The sequence below is a fragment of the Typopeltis vanoorti genome, chromosome 25 (genome assembly GCF_054136105.1).
Source record: "Typopeltis vanoorti isolate ZY-2024b chromosome 25, IOZ_Tvanoo_1.0, whole genome shotgun sequence".
Lineage (NCBI taxonomy): Eukaryota > Metazoa > Arthropoda > Arachnida > Uropygi > Thelyphonidae > Typopeltis > Typopeltis vanoorti.
The window spans coordinates 70,396,909-70,423,198 of record NC_143573.1 but is presented as its reverse complement, the minus strand read 5'-3'; the positions used below and the strand labels follow the sequence as shown (position 1 = coordinate 70,423,198).

At 37.6% G+C, this 26,290-nt stretch overlaps 1 protein-coding gene across 1 annotated transcript in view; it reads left to right on the top strand.

Moving 5' to 3' along the window:
- LOC150092832 (F-box only protein 47-like) overlaps positions 1–26,290 on the top strand; it is a 188,610-nt gene that overhangs the window by 5,595 nt on the left and 156,725 nt on the right. Inside the window, exon 2 of the mRNA XM_090414293.1 lies at positions 19,134–19,319. Coding sequence (XP_090270419.1) covers positions 19,134–19,319 — 186 coding nt within the window. The remainder of the gene's footprint in view (positions 1–19,133; positions 19,320–26,290) is intronic.

Genomic DNA, 26,290 nt, shown 5'->3' with positions numbered 1-26,290 from the left:
AACAATAATAATATGGCAGCGAGCCTGTGGAAACCGCTATAATGCTGACCTCGAATCGAGGAAATGTTCCTAGTTAATTATTGATGGTGTGAAGAGCATTACTAGCAAGACAATAACTCCACTGAATGTGAAAAAATGTGAACAGGAACCAGCGACTCTACGTTTTTTACCACGGGACTACAGTAGGCTCTGCTTTTAGATGTAAATTCTATGGTTAGGTGTGAATTTCTACTTACAAGAACTTGGTATTTGAGTCTGAAGTATGACAAATGAAAAAAAAAAAAAAAGAAAAATGAATTCCCCAACGTTTTTTTTTATTATTTTTATTCCTAAAAGGAGCAGATAGAACTATTTTAGTCATAACTTATTGAAGATCGGCAAGGGCAGCCGCCCGCCACCTTTCAGTCATCCATAATATTAACTTGATGCTCTCAATGGGGAGAGCTTAACAGACAACTGTCATCACCTAGTGGTCCTTAAGCCTGAAAGGTATATATTATGTCTGACATTGTGAGTTCTACGGTCAGTTTCTTTGAACTAAGGGGATCAATAACCAGAGATTTGGGGATGGAAAATCCTATACTTGGCGACCTCAAAGAGGTCTCCAAGTATAGGATTTTGAAAGGACTAGGAAAAAGGTTCCTCAGGTCAGCGACTATAATCGAGCATACAACAGATCTACATAGGTATTCACATCTCAAATACTGCTCTGTAAAAAAATAATAAAAAAAAAACAAACTAGATAGATAAAAGAAATAACTATTTAAGCTGTATTCACAGTAAAAGACCAATTCCACACAGGAATAGGAGGAACCTTTTGGAAATCTCACAAGCGTAAGTATCACGAATTCGTATTTTAATCCTTACTAATAATAACAATACTGGTAAGGATTAAAAATACGGATTGGTGATATTCATGTGCGGTATATTTTCATCGCACGTCTGACAGAAATCGTGTTAATTTTCAAGTGATGACTGCGGAAATCAGATAGCAAGCCAGTTTTGCTGTTATCAGATTCCCATCTTTCCTATTAGGCTCAAAAGCCTGCGAAGGGCAAGTAACTTGGCTTCTCAGGAACTTACATTTCTGTTGTCTTGTTTTCTGAGCAAAATCGCAAGAGTTCTGCAGATAATTTTTTTAGTGTTGTATATATATATATATATATATATATATATTGAATATAAATATAATACACGATCTTGGTATATACGATATTTTCTCACTCCAGTGAGAGATACTATTGACATGCTATCGTCTGCTAGCCATGTGAACGCTGAGATGCGTTTTGTTTTAACAGCATTTCAATGTGGTATTTGTGATTTCTTTTTCTTTCTTGTATTATGTTCCTGAAGATACAATACGTATATTTATTTTTTCCTTCTTCATTTTTTGCGCAGCCAGTCGTTAATGGGTAATGGAGAAAATATTTTTAAATTGTTATCATATATAATTATGTATATAAAATATTGGTTTCATATATTAAAAGCGGTGCATTACACACGATATATGATAAGATAATTTATCTTATGGACTATACTCGATGTCTCATTGTATGTGCATTTTTTCTTTTTCGTTTACAAAGAATACATTTCCCATGCTGTCTTCCCCACACCACTTAAATTGATGTACATACAAATCATCACATTTAAACTGCGCGCGCGCGCGCGTGCGTGCGTGTGTGTGTGTGTTTGATGGCCGCACTGGTTTTTTGAAGGTAGTTTGGTATATCTAGATTGTGATTATTGTTATTATTTTTAATGGCAGACCTTATAAACTAAAGGGCCTATACAAGATGGTCCACAGAACGCCGTTACATACATTCATGTATTACCAGGAGTTCATACACTCTCATCAGTTATAAAAATAAGTAGTGGTTATTGCAAGTTGTAACTAATACACAAATACTGAAACTAAAATTAAAATATCATAAAAATGATAACAACATAAATATGTATATGTAAGATTGATTTTTTTTTAAAATCAAGTAATATATATCATTAACTTTTTGTTTTATTGTGTGAACAAGGTGAATGCATATCATGTCAAAATGCAACTGCTAAAGTGACAGAATAACATCAGCAAGATAGAATGAGGTTTATTATATTGAGAGAACTTTGCTTCAGGTAGTGGAAGAAAGGGATCTGGGGATCTTAGCAGATAGGAAATAAATTCAGGGAACACATTGTGAAAGTTTTAAGGATTATCCAGAAAACTGCTGAAATAGTGTGAAGAACACTGACATGTACGGATAAGTAGGCGATAGTTCTGCTCTATAAGGCACTAATTAGGCGTCATTTGGATTTCTGTGCACAAATTTGGTCACCTGGCTATATTGGTGATAAGGAAACACTGGAGAGAGTGCAGAGGCAAATAACTGAGCCTGACTCAGGACTTCAGTACCAAGTATGAGGACAGCTTGAGGGAATATGATCTTCAAAACTTGAGATATAGGAAGTGGAGGATATCACTGAGATCAATAATTTGAGAGAGGAAACTATCAAACAGATATAGGGGAATTATTTCATAGGATAATAAGCGATACAAGAACAAGAGGTCATCTCTGGAAACCATATAAAGGCCATGTAAGTAAGGAAGCAAAGAAGGAGATTTTTTGTTTGGTGGGTAGTGAATGAGCAGAATCCATTGCTGAAGTGGTTGGTAAGTAGTCCAACATTAAATGTATTCAATGCAAGGCATAACAGTTATTGTCTTCTGTGAGTGTTTGATCTCTGGCTATGAGCAGCTTCAGACTCTATGGAGACTTGGGAATAATACTAATACTTCTTCTTGATTTATTTACGCTCACGCATAGACCTCCACTCTTTACTGTGTAGACATTCGGAACCGAAATCGTATGGAATAGGTTGGTTACGCCTTATTCCTGGAGATAGCCTATGTCTGTAGAAGCTTGTGTTCACGGGGCCGATTTGCCTGCTTGTGGGAGGAAAAACCCAGATAAGCTGGGGAGAAAAACCCTGCAGTCCACGCCTAAGACTGGCTAACTTGGCTATGTCTGAGAAAGATCCTAAGTTCCTCATGTCAGTGATGGGAATTAAACGCAGGACACTCCTTTCCCAGGCATATGGTTGCAAAGCGTATAACCACGCAACTAACCGCATGGACCTAATACTAATGCTAATTATCTAACCATAGCTCATCCATGATTATTAATTGTACAATATGTTTACAACCCTTCTTTGGTGAGATTCACATTAAAGAAACTTAAGCCTTGCTTCAATAAAGTGTATATCATTCATAAGTAAGCTTTTGTTTGCCTTGAAAACTGACAAAACAGCTCCTCCCCTAACTACTAGCTGTTTTGCCATACAAACAAAATTTAATACAGACATGCTGCTCAATACTTTCAGACACTGTATCTCAAAACATATCATGTTTATTATTATTATTATTATTATTAATATTATTGACATATCTGACCTCCATGGAGTCAGAGACTCATCATGGGAGGTTAACACTATATCTCACACAATGCTCAGCCAACTATCCTTTAAACTGATTCAATGTGTCTACATTCACATCACACTCAGGCAATGCATTCCATTCACTAGCCACTCTCCATGCAAAGAACCTATTCCTCGCTTCTCTGCTCACACTCTCCTTATACAATTTCCAGTGATGGCCTCTTGTTCTACACTCCTCTTTCTATGAAAAATCTCCTTTATGTCAACTTGATCACAACCCCCTGACTAGCTTATATATCTCAACCATATCCCTCCTCCTCCTGTTCATGAGGCTTTACAATTTATATTCTCTCAATCTGTCCTTGTACTCCACATTCCAAAGACCATTGATTACCTTTGTGAATTTTCTCTGAACCCTTTCTAACATATCCTCATCACCATGAAAACCTGGTGACCAAATCTGTGCAGAATGATCTATATGAGGTTTGTTCAAGGCCTTACACAATACATCATAACCTATTTGTTTCTACATTCCAGGGTCCTCTGCATCATTGCTATTATCTGATGTGATGTCTTCACATCAGTTAATAGCAATGATCTGTTCAACCTGTGCAATGTGACTCCTGAATTTCAGGTCCTTGTCCACGACCACTCCCAGATCTCTCATCTCCTCTATCTCCTTTAAAAGTTTCCCCACCAAGTGTATACTTTGCATCCCATCACTACTTACCAAATTTCAAAAGCTTACACTTTGCAGCATTGCTCTTCCCAATTTTTCATCATCTGCAAACAGCTGCATTTCACTAGTTAAACCCATCCTAATATCATTAATATACAAATTGAACATTGAAGGTCCCAAAACTGACCCCTGTGGCACACCACTAGTGACCTTCCTCTTTTGAGATACTGCATCCTCATATACAACTTTCTGATTCCTAACTGACAGCCAGTCACTGATCTGACTCAGAAGTCTGTTATCCAGTCCCATCTGTTTCAGTGTATTTAACAACTTGTTGTGTGGTAGTCTGTCAAAAGCTTGTGCAAAATCTAAGTATACCACTTTATATGCATCTCCCTTCTCCAAGACATTTGTCACCTTGTTATAGTACATAAGTAAGTTAGTAAAACATCATCTCCTTTAACAAACCCATGCTGAGAAGCACAGAGAATACTGCTATTATCAACCCATTTCTGTATCCTACTTCTCAGCAATCTCTCTCTATTTACCAATTCTCACCAGTTTCTCAATACCTCCTATTCACTCACAATTAAGGCATCCTCTTCTATGTCCTCTACACTTAAGTTGCTCATGATTCCATCCTGATGAGGATAAAAGACCCTTATAAATTGATCACTGAGTACCTCAGCAATGTCTTCTTAGTAGTTACTATTCTACTATTTTCATCCATTAATATCATCTTACCATAATCATTCTTCCTTCTACTTGCCACATATCTAAAAAACTCTCTAGTGTTTTTCTTTGCTTGATTTGCCAATTTCTGCTCATATTCCACTTTTGTTTTTCTTACAAACTGGGTCACTTTCCTGGCTTGTCCTTTATACTCTTCTTGTATAAAGGACATACTGATTATTAGTGGAGAGGAGGAGGAGGGGTGATATGATAGAGACCTACAAGTTGGTAAGGAGTTATTATAGGATCAATGTTGGAGAGGTTTTACAGAAAACAATGGGAGATCAGGGAAGAACCAGAGGTCATCCCTGGAAGCTGTATAAGGAGGATGAGAAGGGTGAGAAGCAATTTTTTTACATGCAGATGTGTGAATGATTGGAATGCCTTGCCTGAGAGGGTGGTATCTGCAGAGAATTTGAGTGTGTTTAAGGCACAGTATGGTGAGCTGTGTGTATGACAAAAGGACCTCCTAGATGAGTCTTTGACTCCATGGGGTCTTGAGATAATAATAATAATGATTTTTTAAGTGGATCTTGCTGAGTAATGACAAAATCTCCTGTCTTTTATTTCTGATATTTCAAGCATTAGCTCAAAGCATTAGCATATATAGGGCCGCGCGGTTAGCCTAGTGGTTATGCGCTTCGCAACCATATGCCTGGGGAAGGAGTGTCCTAGGTTCGATTCCCGTCGGTGACGTGAGGAGCTGAAGGATCTTCCTCAGCCATAGCCAAGTTAGCCAGTCTTGGGCGTGGACAGCAGGGTTTTTTCCCCAGTTTATTCTGGGGTTTTTCATCCTGCAAAGCAGGCAAACTGGCCTTGAGAACTCAACACTACAGGCCATAGGATACACCGGGGCATAAGGCTGACCACCTTATCCTGTAAAACGGAGTGAGGTCCGATGATCAATGGACCCTCGACACCGCAAGGTAAAAAAGGGTGTAAGGAAGATGAGATGAGTATATGCATTGCAACAACCTCATGCAGTGGACAACCCATGATGACATCATGACAACCCATGATGTCACTAGCAACCTATTCAGATTTGATATCTAGGACACTGCACTAAGCCATTCACAGTCATATCTGCATTCAAACTTATTTGTTGCAGAGGTGGCTAGACACATGCTTGATTGCATCTATCCTAAAACTTCTAGTTTCCTTGAATTTGCAGTTCCAACCTCTCACTGAATAAATAACACTTTCTCTCAACATTAGACAGCAAAACCATTCAAACACAGTCCATCAAGTGTTTTTATCCATCAAATTCACTCCATACATCCACACAATCACCTCCGTAGCATAATTGAAAGAACAATGGAACATCATTGCACCCTTCAATTGGAAAAGACCTCAGTTCAGTTCTCATCTTCATGATGGGATATTTATATGGGTTTTTTTCATTTGAAGATGAGTTACCTGATCACATATGGAGGTAGCATAGTTTTTTCTCTCAGAAACTTAAGTTTTTCATCCTACATACAGACGAATCAGCCAGGAGAATATATACACAATTTACAAGCAAAAATACTAGTGGTGATGGTAGGTAGTAGATGGTGTTGTGTGGATGATGATAGTTGCATTCTGTGTAGTTGATGGATTAAGTGGTGGAGAAGGGGAATTGTTCAGTGCCCTTCCTCGATGAGTCCTTGGACTTTCTGGAGGTGTCATGCAATAATAATAATAATCCTGATGAGAGACGTCAATTGCAGGAATATAGAATGGAAGGAGGTGATACTGTATGGGAACAAGGAGAGTGAGTTTGTTGAGTTTCTAAGAGATAAATATGTGACAGAAGGATTTGGTGATAACTTCATAAGATGTAGTTGTTAATGAGGTGTTCACACTGCTGCCAGTGATCATGCGCTAACTGAGCTTAGTATAATCATCACATACTTATACATGTACCTCATGATCACTGGCAGCAGTGTGAACACCTCATTAATCTGTTGACAGTGCATGGAAATTCACAAAGCAGTATCTGATGCAAGCAATGTATAATTACATACCAAGGATTAAGCAAGTAAATAGAGTAGGAGTGAAATGGATGAACAGTGAAATCAAGCAAGCTGTGTTGGAAAAGAAAATGCTATGGAGGAGGTACAAGACAGTTGATGGTGGTGATCAGATCCATGAAGAGTACAAAATGCAGGTTAGGAAGGTGAGGAGCATGGAAAAGAAAGAAAAGGTGCAGTATGAGAGGGGATTGGCTGGTCAGACCAGGGTTAACTCAAGGGAAATTTTCTGCTGTACGGCAAGCAAAAGAATGAATAATTATGGCAGGTTGACACTAGTAGATATGACAGCAGAATAACAGTTGCAAAGGATATATTGGAATTATTGAACCAGCACTTTATCAGCGTATATCATACTGGTGTAAGTTATGTGGTGCGATACATAGAAGAAAGGCAAGTATTAGGAGAATGGGAAATGAAAGAATCTGAGTTGTTTCAAGTGTTGATTGGATTAGATGTTTAATAAGGCTGTTGGAATGGATATATATCCATGTATTCTTAAGGAATGTTTAAAAAACGTTTAATTTTCTTGCCCAAAAAGCTCTGGAAAAACTTTTATTGGGATTATATTGATCAAGTGTATATAATAAACAACTAAGTTATACCAACTAGTTTCACCAACTAAGTCTGTTGGCATCTTCAGATGGAGAGAGGGGGCTAAATGTTGATCACTTCCTGTGGAGGAAGTGATCAACATTTTAGGAAGTTTGCTCCCACAAGACATTACTTCTCTGTTCCGTCATTGTTTAACATCAAACTTTTTCTTATGGAATAAAACCATATATCAGCAATTGACTGGCCTTGCAATGGGTAGCCCCCTCTCTCCATCTTGTGCTGATCTCTTTATGGAGGATTTTGAAAATAAAATCTTAACTCAAACAGACCCTAAACCCACAGTATGGTGGAGATACGTGGATGATATCTTTATCGTTTGGAACCACACAAAAAAGGACCTGTTCGACTTTCTTAAGAAAATCATCTCTCTACACCACACAATCAAATTCACTCTAGAACTTGAAGAAGATAACCAATTATCATTTCTGGACACTTTAATTAAGAAGCTTCCGAATGGTGGTATCAACCTCTCAGTTTACTGCAAACCTACCAATACAGGACGTTATTTACATTTCACTTCCTCACACCACATTTCTCAGAAACTTAGTATTGTACACATGTTGAAGAACCATGCCTCTCTCCTTACAACAGATCAACAAGACCTCCAGAAAGAACTATCCCTGATATCCACCAACCTTACCATGAATGGATTTCCTCGAAGACTCGCCCACAAGATACTTTTCTCTGAACCCCGACAAAGACAACAAGATGATGTACGATATATTTCTACCATCGTCATTCCATATTTAGGTCATTCCATAGTTTCCAATAAGATTGCTAGACTCCTTAGACCACATAAAATAAGAGTGGCCTTTAAACCCACAGAAACGATTAGACAATTCTTAAAATCTCCAAAAGATAGCCATCCTTTCTCCAAATATGCTGGAGTTTATAACATACCATGCTCGTGCGGCTTGAATTACATCGGCCAAACTTCAAGGAGCCTTGAAATTAGGCAAAAAGAACATATAGGTGACGTCAATAATAACAGAGAAGAAAAATCGGGGTTAGCGTTTCATTTCTCAAGAACGAACCATACCATAGAGTGGGATAGAAGCACAATTCCTTACATGGAGGAGGACTTCCGCTCCCGAATTTTTAAGGAGGCCACAACAGTTGCCCGCTGTACACAAAACCTTAACAGGAACCAAGGACTAATCTTGCCCGTGATCTGGAAGACCCTTATCAGATCCTTCAACTCGCCAGAACTGAATTATAGTGCCAACTATAGAACATTCCTAAATAACAACAAGTGAGATCATCCACGCTCTATGAATGTATTGTATGCACTCTGTTCTTTGTTTAATATAATTGGAATCGGTTGATTTTAGTTTGTAACAGTTTTTTACTTTTTAGTGCCTTACATCAGTTATGTACCCCGAAGATGCCAACAGATTTAGTTGGTGAAACTAGTTGGTATAACTTAGTTGTTTATTATATACACTTGATCAATATAATCCCAATAAAAGTTTTTCTTAAGGAATGTGTGCAGAACAGTTGGCTATGTCCTTGACCTGGTTATTTAATGAAAGTCTTGCAGTGGGTAGGGTTTCTAAGGAGTGGAAAGAAGGCAGAATAGTACCACTCCACAAACATGGTTCTGGGACAGAAGTTTCCAAATATAGACCAGTCTGTATAACTACAGTTATCATCAAGGTGTTGGAGAGATTGGATTTTATTGGTGGAGATAGCATTCTTTGTGGTCAGCATGGATTTCTAAAAAAGAGTAAGTCCTGTTTTAGCAAATTACTTGCATTTTATGATAGGGTAATGAGTGTGTTGGGTCACAGTGATATTCTTGGACTTTGAAAGAATGTTTGAAAGATTACTACATGATATGTTGGTGTACAAACTGCACAGGATGGGAATAGATAGTATATTGGCTAGATGGATTCGAGATTGGCTCTCTGAATGATACCAGTAAGTTGTGTATGATAAAGCAGTGTCTCAAAAAAGGAAGGTTACCAGTGGCATGTCCCAGGGTTCTGATCTTGTGCCCCTGCTGTTTAACTTGTTTGTAAATGATATATCATGTGGACTGACTAGGGATCTTCGGTTGTTTGTTGATGAAGCAAAGTTGGAGAGAATTATAAGTAGCACTGCTGATGTTAATTTCCTTCAGGGAGATTTGAATAGACTTTTGATTTGACAAAGGAGTGGGGCTGTAGTTTTAATATTAATAAGTGCAACATGTTGCATTTTGGAGTGCAGAAATATAAGGCTGTGTATATTTATACTGCTGTGCTGCAGGAAGTGGATGAAATTTAAGATATGAGAGTGATGGTTGATTGACAGTAGACTGAAGTTTAGAAGACATAATTCAAGTGTTGCAAAGGTTGCACATCGTAGTGCTGCTATGATAAGAAGTTCTCTACCATGTAGGGATAAGGAAGTGGTTGTGCCACTGTATAAAGCACTAGTCACACCACATTTGGACTGTTGTGCTCAAATTTGTTCACCTGGTTTTCAGTATGATGTGGAAACATTGGAGAGGGTTCATAGACGAGTGACTAAGACAATATCGGGACTTTTGTTTGGAATGCTGGCTGTGGAGAAATGTGGATTGCAGAGTTTGGTTAATAGGAAGAAAAGAGGTGATAAGATAGAGACATTTAAGTTAGTGAGAGGATTTTATTGGATAAATCCAGCTAAGATTATAAAAAGAGTAGAAGGCGAGAGAGGAAAACCAGAAGCCATCCCTGGAAGTTATGTAAGAGTGTAGTGAAGAGGGGTGTGAGGAGTAGATGTTTTACATGGAGAATTGTCAGTGAATGGAACAGATTACCAGAATACGTTGTTAATGCAAGGAGTGTTAAGGATTTTAAGATTCGATAAGATAAATACGTTATCAGTTGAATGAACCTCCCACGATAAGTCTGTCAACTTCATGGAAGGTGCAATAATAATAATAATTTTTTTTTTTTTTTATTGTTCTTTCAAATATTTACATATGTACAATGATCATCTATTCAGTATATTATTTTACAAAGTTCAGCACTTTGTGCTACATATAATGAGATTTAAATAGTAATGCTGATAACGGTTTTTTTTTTAAAATAACAATCATAATAATAATTTACAATTATATTGTTCAGAGTTACATAAGTAGTATTATATTACATGTTGTAGCTTACTATTTTTTTTTTTTTTTTAAGTTTGAAAAGGCGTGATTATACAACAGTATTTACACATATGCAATCTAAATATTATATTTCCTAATTCTCACAAACATACAGTGTAAACTCATGATTTACATATAAAAGAATTTTTTTTTATTACATTGCATACATTTGTTACAGTTATTATATACATTACACACATTTTTTTTTATGTGTTGGGAATTAATTTTTTTTTTTTTTACATTTAAAAGAATTTTTTTTTTTTATTACATTGCATACATTTGTTACAGTTATTTGTTACATTACATACATTTGATTACATATGATACATTGCTTGGATGAGAACTAATTTCTTTGCTTTCATCCTCGAAGCTTATATGTAAGCTTATCTGAGGAATAATAATAATAATAATAATAATAATAATAATAATAATAATTATTATTATTATTATTATTATTATTATTATTGAGACAACAGACTAACAATCTTTATTTCTCACTCAATTTTTCTTCTTTCATATCCTCTCTCACTAATTTTCATTCTCTTTCATATTCTGCCTCATGCAACTTTGTTTCACTTATTTCAACAATTTTTGAACGAACAAAGTCAATCATTGAAACAGTTTCATCGCCCTTATTTCTGATGCCACTGGATATTTGGGGAAAATACAAGGCCACTGATTATGAAAACCTTAGGAGAAAGCTTGGAGCTATAGCATGGAATGAGGAGTTAAGCAGGAAGGAGAGAACTATTTCTTAGGCACTGACCAAGAGAATATTTAACAACATTAATGTACTGAATAATGTTGGTGTCAAATGGATGAATGAAGGGAATTAGCACGAATAATTCATGAAGAAGGCATTTAAAGCAGCAGAAGATGAATAATGGTAATATGGTAATAATCAGTTATACGAAGAGTATAAAGAGCAGACCAGGAAGGTTGGTCATTTGGTAAGGACAGCAAAAATGCAGTATGAGCAGAAATTAACACCCCAACCGGCCATGACGTCTATAGACGTTCAGCAAAATGCAAAATCTGGATAAGATTCTGTAACACCTGAATAACAGATTTTAAAAAAATCCTAGACAGTTTTTTCAATATGTAGCAAGTAGGAGTAAGAATGGTTATAACAAGGTGAAGTTAATAGATGAAAATGGTAGATTAGTAACTTCTACAGAGAACATAGTTGCGCTATTCAGTGAATAATTTATCAGTATCTTTCAACCTCATCAGTGTGAAATCATGAGAAGCTCAAATGTAGGTGAAATGGGAAAGGATGGCTTACTGGTGAGCTGTGTGTAGAAAATGTCATACATACAGGAAACCAATTAACACAGGACGTTATCTACATGCAACTTCTCATCACCACCCAGCACAAAAAATAGGCATCATCAGTTTCTTACTTGATAGAGCCTACAGAATTTCCACAAAAATAGATGAAACCAAGCTACAGTATCATAATTCTGTGCTTCCAAAAAATGGCTACCTCAACCTCCAAAACAAACAGAAGAACAAATAAACCACAGAATATAAATCAGCAGTGATTCTCCTGTATATACAATCAATAAAATAGCAAGATTGCTTTGCCAAAAAAATCTAAAAGTCACCTTTTACCAATCAACAAAATCTCTAATCATCTGAAACCTCCTAAACCACCACATCCACTACTTAAAACACCAAGTGTCTACAAGATCAGTTGCAGTTGTGGGCTAAACTGCATGGGACAAACTGACAGATCTGAGGAGATACTCCAGTCGGAACATATCAAGGACATTGAGAATGAAAGAAAGCACAAATCAAGACTAGCAGCATATACAACAGATACAAAATATCTAGTAGAATGGCAACAAACTGAAATGCTCCACACTGATTACTACTTGTACTCAATAGCATTCAAAGAATCAGCTAAAATGATGAAGTATCCTCTGCAGTGTAATAAACAACAAGGGACAATTTTACATCAAATCTGATCTTCCTTAATCCATCACAACACACTTGTATCTACCAGCAGTACAGCAACCCACAAACCAGCAGTCAGCATAACAGCGAATGCATGCTTTCCGTTGTTTAAATGTTTTTAAATATTCTTCGCTAGAAATGTTAACTGTTATTACTTTGCTTGTAGTTTTTTAATTTATTCATGCTATTTTCTGATCAAGTGAAACAAAGTTTTTTCATTGTTTATCAAATTTCAGTACCCTTGCACTTTGAAACATTGAACCGACAGTTCCACTTACAGTTCCACATATCCATTCTTACCCTCCCCTTTTTTTCCAACTCAACCATTCATTCTTATAAACACCACTAATTCTTATTCTTATTTACTCCTCATTTCCAGAATGTTAATCACCTTATGTACACTCCCTTTTGGAAAGTTATGTAGCCTTTTACAATCTTTCATTCACTGCATTACTAATAACAGAAACTTCATACTACAGTGCCATGCTTGAGTTTTATCACTCTTGCTTAATATTCTCATAAATTATTATTATTATTATTATTATTATTATTATTATTATATTCAGGCCTCCATGGAGTCAAAAGACTCATCGTGGAGGGTCCTTCCTAAGAACATAAAGTCTGTCAAGCCTCATCAAGGGGAGGTCCCCCCTAAGAAACACAAAGTCTATCATACCACTCCTTAAACTCATTGACCGTTCTCGCTCCCACCACTCCATCAGGCAATGCATTCCATGGCTCAACCACCCTCCACACAAAGAAACCACTCCTTACCCTCTTGCTCACAGTTTCCTTTCGTAACTTCCAGGGATGGCCTCTTGTCATCACTCCTTCTCGCTGTTCAACCAAGCAAAAGAACTCCCCAGTGTCAACCCTGTAACCACCTCTCAACAGTTTAAAAGTCTCAATCATATCACCTCTCCTTTTCTTTTCACCAAACTCTGCAATCCTCATAACTATGCTTGTACAGTGCCGAAACCATCTTTGTCATCCGTCTTTGTATCCTTTCCACAGTTAATTTATCCCCTTCAAATCCTGGGGACCAAATCTGAGAACAATAGTCCAAGTGTGGTCTGATCAGAGACTTATACAACGGAATGATAACCCTCTTATCTCTGCAGGTCAGTGTCCTTCTCATAATTGCAGCAATCCTCTGTGTTACCTTCACCACCTTTGCAATATGTCCCCTAAACTTCAGGTTTCTATCAATCATCAACCCCAGATCTCTTGTCTCCCCTACTTCCTCCAGTATAACTCCTACCATAGAGTATGCAGCATCCCATCAATGTTTCCCAAACCTCAAGACCTTACATTTTGCTGCATTAAACTGACCCCCATTCATTTGCCCATCTATCTAGCTTATTTAAATCCTCTTGCAAGGATTTAACATCTGCACTATTACTAATAATCCTTCCCAGCTTTGCATCATCCGCAAACAACTGAATATCCCTTAGCAATCCACTGGCAATGTCATTGATATAAAGGTTAAACAATATAGGTCCTAGTACTGAGCCCTGTGGGACCCCACTTGTAACCCTCTGCCTCCTTGAAACTGCTTCACCATACACAACTCTCTGATACCTATCAGACAGCCAATCCTGAATCCAGTTGACCAATCTGACATCCAGACCCATGTGCTGCAACTTAAATATCAGCTTATCATGTGGCACCCTGTCAAATGCCTTCGCTAAGTCTAAGAAAATTGCAGTATGTGCCTTTCCCTCATCTAATGTTCTTGTAACTTTATTATAAAAGGCTAGCATATTGCTAAAACAAGAGCACCTTTTCACAAATCCATGTTGACTCTCACAGATAACATTATCCTCATCTGCCCAATGCTGTATACGGTCCCTTACTACTTTCTCCAAGATCTTAACAACTACTGATGACACACAGACTGGCCTATAATTAGACACTTCCAGTCTGTTACCACCCTTATGCAATGGCACTATCTTACCTTCCTTCCATTCCCTGGGCACCTTTCCTGCAGCCAGACTTTCATTGAATAGCCAGGTAAAAAGGCACTGTCAGTTCCCTAGCACATTCTCTCAAAACGCGTGGTGAAATACCATCCAGTCCCAAAGCTTTACTGGGCATCCAGAGTACTCAGTATTTAAAACACAATCTCCTCCTGTACCTCTAAACCTCAAACCAGCCCTATCCCTCTAGCATTAAAACTGACTCCTCTAGAATGAAATACTCCAATAAAATGTTCATTGAACAATTCCACTATGTCCTCTGCATCAGTCAATCTATTTCCATTTTTTATCCCACAATATCATTCTTCCACAGTCATTTCTCCTACTGTCCACATAGCTAAAAAATTCCCTAGGATTTTCTTTGGATCTTAGGGCCAATCTTCTCTCATATTCCAGTTTTGCTTTCCTCCACACTAGTCACTCTTCTGGCCTGTGTCTTATATTCTTCATGCATCTTCTCCTCACCTGCCTCTTTATATCTCTTCCATAGCCTCTTTTTTGCATGCAATTCCTGTTTAATATTGTTTGTCATCCACTTTACTCCAAATTGTTTCATTCTGCATGATGCTTCATCTTATTTTTCATCTTTACTAATTTTTTACTAATCAACATTGAAGCTTGCATAATCCTGTTAATTCTGCTTGCTTCACATATGCATTCCCTTGCTTGCCAGTTCCCATACTTTCTTGCTTTATGGAAAACACTTCGTTTCTTTTTGGATGTGCACTCTTTTTTGCTTCCAGTCAACCATGCTTTCTTCTCTTGGATTAAACTCTCTTTCTTACTGAAAGTTGCATTTTCTTTATTATTGTCAATCCTGCACTTTTTCTTATTGTCTTATTGCCTCCTCACATTATAATTGAAATGAGGTGGAGAGCAAGGATTATGAATGATATGTTAGCAGAAATATATGAGGAGAAAGGAGTGCAGTTTGTTAATGTATGGAATGAGCTTGAAGGACAAAGTGAACTGTATAATAGTGATGGACTGCATTTGAATGGTTTGGTGTGAGTCATTTGGAGAGACTGCTGCTGGAAAGTAGAGAAGAGAGTCTGAGAATGAATCTGATCAAGTGGGAGGCAATGTAGAACAATGGGAGAATAAGAAAGGAGAGATTGAAGAGGTGGTTATGAATAAAGAAGAGAGTGGCATGAGTGTAGAGAATGAGAGAACAGGTGTGCAAGACAGAGAGGGAAACGGGGAGGCTCAGGGTGGACAGGGAAACACACCGTGAGAAAGGTTGATGCTCTAAGAGGATGTGAATGCATGTGTAGACAAAAAGGAAGGGGATAACCTGGGTCAAGGAAAAACAATTGGATTTGAAGAAGGTTCTAAGATGAATAAGGAGAAAAAGAAATGGCTGGAGTTAAGCATGGAGAAATCACATCAAATAAGTAGTATCAGTAGAACTAGCTATAGATCCAGGAATGAGCTGGTGTGTTTGTATACAAATGCTACAAGTGTAAGAAACAAGGCAAAGGAAATGGTTGCATTAATTGAGTCTGTTCAATCAAGAATTGGAATAAGAGACATGGTTGGATGAGGATGACATCCTGACAGGAATAGAGATGGAAGGGTATGATGTGTTTTCTGAAGATAAAAAGGGAGGAGGAGGAGTGCTATTGATGATAGAGAGAGAGTTATGTCCATACAAAGCAGAGATGAGGAAATAGTGCCAGTGGTTTTGAGGAGACAGTGTGGTGTGAGATAGAGGTGAATAGAATGAAATACTTAGTCAGATGTTGATATAGACCTAGTAATGTGGATGGCAGTGACTATGAAATGTATAATCAAATTAGTCAAGCGAATAAGAAAAGAGTGAACATTATGGACAATTTTAGTTATGGGTATATAGACTGGGATGATGAGATAGCAACTGGAAGTAAAGAAAATGAGTTTCTTGAATTTTTGAGTAACAAAAACACAACTAAAAGACAGTATGTAACAGAGGGCACATGAGGACTGAGGGGTTTGGGATTTGACCCTCTCATCAGAGGATGTAATTATACATGAGGTGTCAAATCACCCTCCAGTTGGTGAGAGTGACCATGAAGTGATTACCTGGGTGGTTGCCAACCATGTGAGGACTTCCGTGAGGAAGAGGTATGTGTGGAACTACAAGGCTAGTGATTATGAGAAGCTCAGGAGACAGCTTGCAGCTGTAGCATGGAATAAGAAGCTGAGTGGAAAGGAAATCAATGCTGCTTGAGTGATATTCAAGAACAATCTAGTAGAAGCAATGTCTAAATGTATTCCAAGAGTCAGAAGGTTAAATAAGGTAGGTGTGAAATGAATGAAGAAATTTAGAATGCAATGCAGAGAAAAAAGGCATTATGGAGGCAACATAAGAGGGGCGGTAATAATCAGTTCCACGAAGAATACATTGAACAGGCTAAAGTGAAGTATGAGCAGCAGTTAGCTAATGAAGCCAAAAAGAATCCTAGAGAGTACTTTCAATATGTATTCAGCAAAAAAAAAAAAAAAGAATGATTATGGAATGATGACAATGATCGCAGAAAATGGTATAAGAACAATTACTTAATGAGCAATTGATAAAGGTCTTTCATTCGTGTGAATGTGACATCATGGAGAGCTTGAGAGCAGTTGATGATGGGGAGGAGTGACTGACTATAAGTGAGCAAGAGGTATATGGGGAATTGAGCAAACTTGATTTTAATAAGGCTATAGGACTTGATTATATTATTATTATTAATATTATTACGGGTATCTCCATGGAGTCAGTAGACTTATCGCAGGAGACCCAAACTAGCAAAACAATATCTGTCATATCTCTTCTTGAATTCATTTACAGACGAAGAGCTCACAGTATATCCCCACGTATTCTGAATGTGCCAGGGAATTGATATCTGCCTTGACATATTTTTTTATTATGAGTCTTGTACTGGGTCGAGTTCCAAAGGATTGGAAGGAGGGCAGACTGTGTTGCTTCATAAGGGAGATGATAGAACTCAAACATCAAATTATAGGCCTATCTGTGTGTCAGGTGTTGTGGTTAAGTTGTTGGAGAAGCAGATGAGAAATAGGATCCAGAATTGGGAATTATCTTTGATGGACAGCACCGATTTGCTAAAGGGAGATGATGTTTTAGTAATCTGCTTACTTATTACAATAAGCTGACAGCTTCAGTGGACAGAGGAGTGGGATACACAGTGGTATACTTGGATTTTGCAAAGGCTCTTAATAGATTAACTCATAAGTTAATAGTCAAACTAGAGCGGATGGGACTGGATATATTAGATTAGTGCATTGGATCGAAAACTGCTACCTGATAGGTATCAGCAAGTTGTGTATGGGAGAGCAATATCCAAGAGAGGAAAGTCACTAGTGGTGTTCCTCGGGGATCTGTTTTAGAGCCATTGCTGTGTAACCTGTATGTTAATGATATTGGCAAAAATGAGGATATTCAGTTGTTTGCAGATGATTTAGATTGGAATGAACTATGAAGAGTAAAGAAGATGTTGTGGCCTTACAAGAAGACTTGAATAGATTGAGTGAATGGGCACTGGAATGTAAGTTCAATGTTGCAAAATGTAAAGTTTTAAAATTTGGGAAACAAAGATGGGATGTAGAACTTATGCTTGGTGGGGATATATTGTTGGAGGTGGATGAAATATCTTTGGGTGATAGTGGATAAGGATCTGAAATTTAGGAGATACATTGCCAAAATTGTGAGGACAACACAAAGAATTCTGGGAATGATGCAGAGGACACTGACTTGTAGAAGTAAGGAGATTCTTGTTCCATTGTATAAGCCTCTGATTAGGCCACACATAGGCTACTGTTCACAGATTTGGTCACCTGGTTTTTAAAAGGATGAAAAGATGTTGGAAATGGTCCAGAGGCAACTAAGGTGGTTTCTGATCTCTGCAATGTCGGATATGAAGAAATGTTGAGAAGATGCAATTTACAGCGTATAGTGGATAGGAGGAAGAGGGTGATATGATAGATACCTACTAGTTAGTAAGAGGTTGTTAAAGGATCAATGTTGATGAGGTTTTACAGAAAGTGGTGGGAGATTAGGGGAAAATCGGCGGCCATCCCTTGAAGCTGTATAAGATAGGTGTGAGAAGTAGGTTTTTTGCATGCAGAGTTGTGAATGATTGAAATGCCTTGCCCGAGAGGATGTGTCTTCAGAGAATTTGAGTTTGTTTACGGCACAATATGATGAGCTGTGTGTATGACAAAAGGACTTCCTAGATGAGTCAAAGACTCATCTAGGAAGTCAGTGGGGGTCTTAGGATAATAATAATAATAATAATAATAATAATGCTATACTAATTTTCACAGGATCTATTAATCCACACATCAAACCAATGACCCACATTCATTCGCCTAAGGACAAACACAAGTAGTACTTTAATACACAGTATCTTTGAATCCAATGAAATATCAGCATATTTAATAAACTGATGTTTTTTTTTGTCCTAATATGGTATTGGAAGTTAATACCCTTAAAACAACTAACCTGAATGATAATAGTACTTAGTCTTGTTACCCATCTCAGCATTTAACTTATAATACTATGGTAACCTTTTTATACTCTGTTTTGAAATAACAGATTATATGTATAAACTTAATAATATTTCTTGCAGAATCTATTAAAAAAATGAGTTTTAGGAGTATCTGGCCTATTGTCAACAAGAAGCTTAGACGTTCATTGCGCCTTATTACAAAAGAACAAGATGACAGTAGAATGCAAAGAGTGGAAACAGGACTGCTTGGATACTTTGAACTTCTTCCTTCAGAACTTTTATATAGGATATTTGGTTACCTCTCAGGTAATGTTTTGTATTATGATGTTTCAGATTAATTTCATGTAGTGAGGGAATGATAAAAGAAGAAGTATTATGGGAGGGTAACTGGTACATGATTATTAATGCAGCAAAATGATCACTATGGATGGTAGTGAATTCATTTAATGAGCACTTTGTTACCTCTTTCATGCTGATGTGATATTGGAAAGGTAGACAAATACTACACAACTAGAAGTAAATGAACAAAGGCATATAAGCTGTTAGACAGGAAGAATTTCAATAGTAACATAAGGCTTTGATATTAGACCTGATATTTATTGAGAATTTTTTAATAAGGATGCTCCAAATGAGTACAAGGAGAGAAAAACATTTATTATTATTATTATTATTATTTCATGAAACCTCCAAACACTCATCAAGGGAGGGCACCTACTTTACAACTCTCAAGGTCTGCCACTTAATTCACCAACTACAGCAACTGCTACTACCATCATCATCTAGGAAAAACAGTTCCACTGCATAATGATGATGCTAAGATCTAATGATACACTAGTGATGAATGAGAGAGTGGGTGTGGGGTTTGTTTTCTAGAAAGAAGGATATGAGTAAGGTGTTGAAACTTTGGATATGAGGTGTAAATGAGCAAATGCATTATTGGTAGTTACCAATGATTTGAAGAGAGGAAGAATTTGAGGATGGATAATATCACAGAATAGTTGAAGAGAGTGGGGTATTGAAGGATAGTGCATTGTTCCAGGTATGAGAATGATGAATTGAAATGGTGATTAAAGGTGATGAATGATGTGCTGTCAGATCTGTGGTGGGGGGGGGGGATGCAGATCCCAATTTATAGGCTTTGTAGAATTCCATAATCATGATGAGCAATCATATTAATCTTGGAGGAATAGATTCATCTCCAAAATATCAGCTTGTCTTTATTTCAACATTCACATTAATAAGTTTTTATAGACATTTGTTTTTAATAATAGATCCGTGATGAATGAGAGAGTTCATGGGGTTTGTTTCCTAGGATTCAGGATATGAGTAGGGTGTTGAAACTTTGGATATGAGGATAAATGAGCAAGAGCATTATTGGTAGTTACTTGAATAGATGATTTGGAGAGAAGAAGAATGTGAGAATATCATAGAATTCTTGAGGAGGTTGGGATAGTGAAGGATACTACACAGCCCAGGTATTAGAAGTTGAGATAGTGAGTAAAGATGGTGTGTGTGTGTGTAGGTGTGAGAATGAGGAACTGAGATAGTGAGTAAAGATGGTGTGTGTGAGAATGAGGAATTGAGATGATAGTGAGTAAAGATGGTGTGTGTGTGGGGGGGGGGGGAAGCATCTGTTTGTGGTTGTGTGGGTGTCTGTACAAACAAACAGATGCCAGATCCGTTTGGGTGTGTAGATCCCAATTTATAGGATCTATGCAATTCCATGAAAAATCTCCTCAGTGTTAATATAATAATAATGCTTCAACAGCTTAAATGGTTCAATCATACCCTCCCCCTTGTCTTCTATCCACCAAACTCAGCAGTTTACATGCCCTCAGTTTATCTTCATAATCAACATTGTACAGAGTAATGATATAATTTTGTACCCTTTCTAAGGTTACTTCATCCCCTTCAAATAACAGTGACCAGATCTGGTCACAGAAATCCAGATGTGGTCTGATCAAAAGCAATTCTTGGGGGTGTCTTCATAACCTCTGCAATATGTTCTCTGAACTTCAAATTTCTATTGACAATCATCACAGGGTTCCTTGATACCCTTACTTCTTCCAGTATAACTCTTCCAAATGAATCCAATAAAATTAGTTTAATCCTTTATCCAAGTGTGAGCAAACAAAGTTTGCGCCTGAAGTATCTTCAGGACTAGGGTAAGGTGATACCAGGGCAACTCGTTGCAAAGGTGGAGAAAGATACCAACACTCCTATCTCAGTATCTCCTATAATGCAAAACACATCTCCTTGCAGATATGTCTAATGTTATGCATTAAGGGAAGGGCCACTACCCAGACTAGTTTCGACCTTTATTGAGGTCTCTTCAGTGGGAGCCAGGCCCTAGTGGAAATACCAGGCAGAAGCATTCGCAGGTCATCTCTACCTATAGGATATAAACTATCTACATATAGGAATAAACTTTCAACATTCTTCCAAATGAAGATGAAGCATCCAGTCTGTAGATACCAAATTTTAAAACCTTACATTTAGTTGCATTAAACTGATGCTCCCATTTGTTTGCCCAATTTTCCAGCTTATTCATGTCCTCCTGAAGAGCCAAAACATCAGCATTATTACTAATAACACAATTATTATTATTATTATTATTAAAACAAGACCTCATGGAGTCAAAGACTCATCTAGGAGGTCCTTTTATCTTACACACACATCTCATCATACCGTGTCTTAAACACATTCAAACTACTTGCAGACACCACGCCTCTCAGGCAGGGCATTCCAATCACTCACAACTCTGCACGAAAAAAACCTGCCTCTCACTCCCTTACTCACACCCTCCTTATACAGTTTCCAGGGATGACCTCTGGTTCTCCCCTGATCTCCCACTATTCTCTGTAGAACTTCTCCACCATTGATCCTATAACAACCCCTTACCAACTTGTAGGTCTCTATCATATCTCCCCTCTTCCTTCTCTCCACGAGACTCTGCAAATTACATCTTTTCAATCTTTCCTCATACTCAACATTCCAGAGGTCAGAAACTACCTTAGTCATTCGCCTTTGGACCCTTTCCAACATCTCTTCATCCTTCTGAAAACCCGGTGACCAAATCTGGGCACAATAGTCCAAGTGTGGCCTAATCAAAGCCTTATACATTGGAACAAGTATCTCCCTATTTCTACATGTCAGTGTCCTCCGCATCATTCCCAGAAGTCTTTGTGTTGTCTTCACAATTTTGGCGATGTGTCCCCTAAATTTTAGATCCTTATCCACTATCACCCCCAGATCTCTTATTTCCTCTACTTCCAACAATATATTCTCACCAAGCATAAATTCTGCATCCCATCTTTGTTTTCCAAATTTTAAAACCTTACATTTTGCAACATTGAACTCACATCCCCATTTGCTTGCCCAATCACTCAATTTATTCAAGTCTTCTTGCAAGGCCACAACATCTTCACTACTCTTTATGGTTCGTCCCAACTTTGCATCATCTGCAAACAACTGAATATCTCCATCCAAATCTTCACCAATATCATTAATATATTAGTTAAATAGTAATGGCCCTAAAACAGACCCCTGAGGCACTCCACTAGTGACTTTCCTTTTCCTGGATATTGCACCCCCATACACAACTTGTTGATACCTATCAGATAGCCAGTCTCCAATCCAATGCACTAATCTAATATCCAACCCCATCTGCTCTAGTTTGACTGTCAACTTATCATGAGGTACTCTATCAAAAGCTTTTGCGAAATCCAAGTATATTACTGTGTATCCTTCTCCTCTGTCCAAGGAAGCAGTCACTTTATTGTAATAAGTAAGTAGATTACTAAAACATGACCTCCCTTTAGCAAATCCATGCTGTCCATCAAAAATTATACCATTGTTGTCAACCCAACTCTGGATCCTAGTTCTCACAAGCTTCTCCAACAACTTAACCACAACACCTGACACACAGATAGGCCTATAGTTTGATGCTTGAGTTCAATCACCTCCTTTATGAAGTGGCACAATCTTGCCCTCCTTCCACTCTTTAGGAACTTGACCAAGTGCAAGACTCGTATTAAAAAAATATGTCAAGGCAGGTGTCAATTCTCTAGCACACTCCTTCAGAATACGTGGTGATATATTATCAAGTCCCACAGCCTTATTTACATCTAGTTTACTCAACTCCCCAAACACTTCTTGCTCACTTACAGTCAGTCTCTCCTCCCCATCATCAACAAACTTCACATTATCTGCAAACAACTAAATATTTCCTCATAGTCCTGAGACAATATTATTGAGAGAAAGATTGAACAGTAATGGTCACAGTACTGAGTCCTGTGGAACTCTAACCTCTCTAATCTCTGATACTGCCTGTCCCCCACCATATACAACTCTCTGATATCTATCAGAAAGTCAGTTAACAATCCAATTCACTGACCTGATATCCAAACCAATATGTTTCAACTTAAAAACCAACATGTCATATGGTACCCTGTCAAATGCCTTTGAAAAACCAAAAAAAATGATAGAGTATGCCTTACTCTCCTCTATGCTTTTGTTATTCTATGTAAAAGGTAACCCCAAACCCAAATTATTAAAACAAGATCACTCTGTAATAAACCCATGCTAGCCTATATAAATAATATTGCCCTTATATGCCCAATTCCATATGAGTTTTTACCAATTTCTCCAAAATCTTAACAACTACAGAAAAAATACAAACTTACAAACTGGCCTATAGTTTGATACCTCCATTCCACAACCACCCTTATGCAATGGCATTATCTTACCATCCTTTCACTCTATAGGAATATTTCCTGTTGCAAGGCTTTCATTAAACAGCCAGGTTTAATGGAAGCAGTCAGTTGCACAGCACATTCCCTTAAAACACGTGGTGAAATTCCATCTAAATTCTCCTGCTTCATTAACATTTAGCGTACACACAGTATTTGGAATACATCCTCTTCAATCACTTCTAACACTTTACCTCGCCTTATCCTTCTAGGAATATAGCCTGCTGAACAAGGATGGAACACTCTAACAAACTGACCATTAAACAGCTCAAACTATCTGCATAAGTCATCTGACCACCATCTCCATGGAGAAAAGTAATCCATCCACAATCTTTTTCCTCCTACTCACCACATAGTGGAAAAAAACTCCTTGGGTGTGTAGAAGTGCAGGAGGATTCCCATGTAACTGTTCTCCACCTCTCTCTTTATATGCCTTTCGTAATTTCTTTTTCATCTACAATCCCTTGTTTATTTTTCTTGTCAACCATTTGACTCCAAATTGCTTTATCGGCTTCACTCGAGATATACAATCTGCTATAGCCATAAGCAGTTTTTTCTTAAGTATCTCCCATGCATTCAGATTCTTTCATGGATTATGCTGCTGCAAGCTAGTTTCAGAGTCTTTGTTAGTTGCCAACCTTATAATTCCACATAAATTCATTCTGTCTTGATACATATCCTCCAATTCAAAACTACATGGTCACTCTCACCAATTTCGGGCAAGTAGGATGTCTCAGCCACAATCAGATCTGCTGATGCGATAACCAAATCCAAAACTTGATTCTCGTGTTCCCCCACATACAAGGGTAGTCTGAAAAGTTCTCGGCTTCAACTATAGATGGCAACACTATCAGCAAGATTTTTTTTTTTTAAGTTGGCACATCTATCATAAGCATCCATGTGGAATTGCAAGTCATTCTATCAAGGAATTTGTTTTATAAAGCTGTCTGCAGCAAAAGTGTTGTCTGCATCCCTTGAAATGGATAAAATTGAGTATCGTGCAGTTATAAAATTCTTTGTAAAAGAAGGTTTAACAGCAAAAGAAATTCATTCGAAGTTCATAAAAGTTTATGGGCACTATTCTCCTTCATTTTCAACAATTAAGAAATGGGCTGCCTAGTTTGAACATGGTCGTACCAGCCTTGAAACTGATCCACGTGAAGGACGTCCAAAAAGTGTAACAACACCAGAAATCATTGATCAAGTGCAAGATATGGTATTGGATGACCGGCGAGTCAAAGTGCGTGAAACTACTGAAACTATAGGCATTTTAAAAGAACGTGTAGGATATATTTTGCATGAAGAATTGCAAATGAAAAGGCTTTGTGCAAGATGGGTGCACCGCTTGCTCACACCAGATCAAAAACGCACTCGCATGAAAATCTCTGAACAGTGCTTGGAACGTTTTAACAAGAATAAAACTGATTTTGTACGTCGATTTATTACTATGAATGATACTTTGATTCACCGTTACACACCAGAATTCAAACAACAGTATAAACAGTGGACAGAAGTCAGTTGTTCAGTGCCAAAGAAGATAAAGTCGGTTCCATCAACAGGAAAGGTCATGAGGTCGGTGTTTTGGGATGCTAAAGGAATTTTGTTTATTAATTATCTTGAAAAGGGTAAAACAATAACCGGGGAATATTATTCCGATGTTTTAACCAGACTATTTGAAAAAAATCGTGAGAAATGACCTGGTTTGCAGAAGAAAAAAATGATCTTTCATCAGGACAATGCACCTGCCAACAAAGGTATTTTGGCAATGGGAAAATTAAGGAATCTGCATTATGAATTGTTGGAACATCTGCCCTATTCCCCAGATTTGGCTCCCTCTGACTTCTATCTCTTTCCAAAACTAAAAGTCTTCCTCGCAGGTCAGCATTTTTCTTCAAATAGTAATGTAAATTCTATTCGAAGTAGTAAAATTCTATTCGAAGTCAGCGTTTTTTCTTCGAATAGTAAAATACCCCTCTACAGCTGCAAGATTGCAGCTGTAGAGGGGTATTTTGTAAATCTTACTGAGAACCACTACAGGAATGGGATAATGGCACTGGAGCATCGCTGGAATAAATGTATTAGTCTTAAGTGAGATTATGTTGAAAAATAAAAATTATTTTGAAATTATAAATTTGTTTTTTCATTGTTAGGCTGAGAACTTTTCAGACACCCTCGTAAGACAGTTGTCACTCAAGAAATCCAAAAATTCAGTTCCTTTATTGCTGCATGCTGTCTCCTTTGCCCACTTTATATCACTATAGTTGAAGTACACCATTATGATCATTCGCTTGCACTTGCCAGACTAATTTTTCTAAACATTTCCTGCTCATCACAAGCTGTATTCCTTGGTCTGTAGCAACATCCTGCCAAATATCTTGTCTTATAAACATCTCCCCATATACTTTCAAAGCAATTAGTGTTATCTCCCACTGTGATTCTCCAACCTGAGATGGCACAATTCATTTCTTATTATCAATAATACTCTACCACCGCGTTTACCCTCCCTATTGTGCCGAAATATATCGT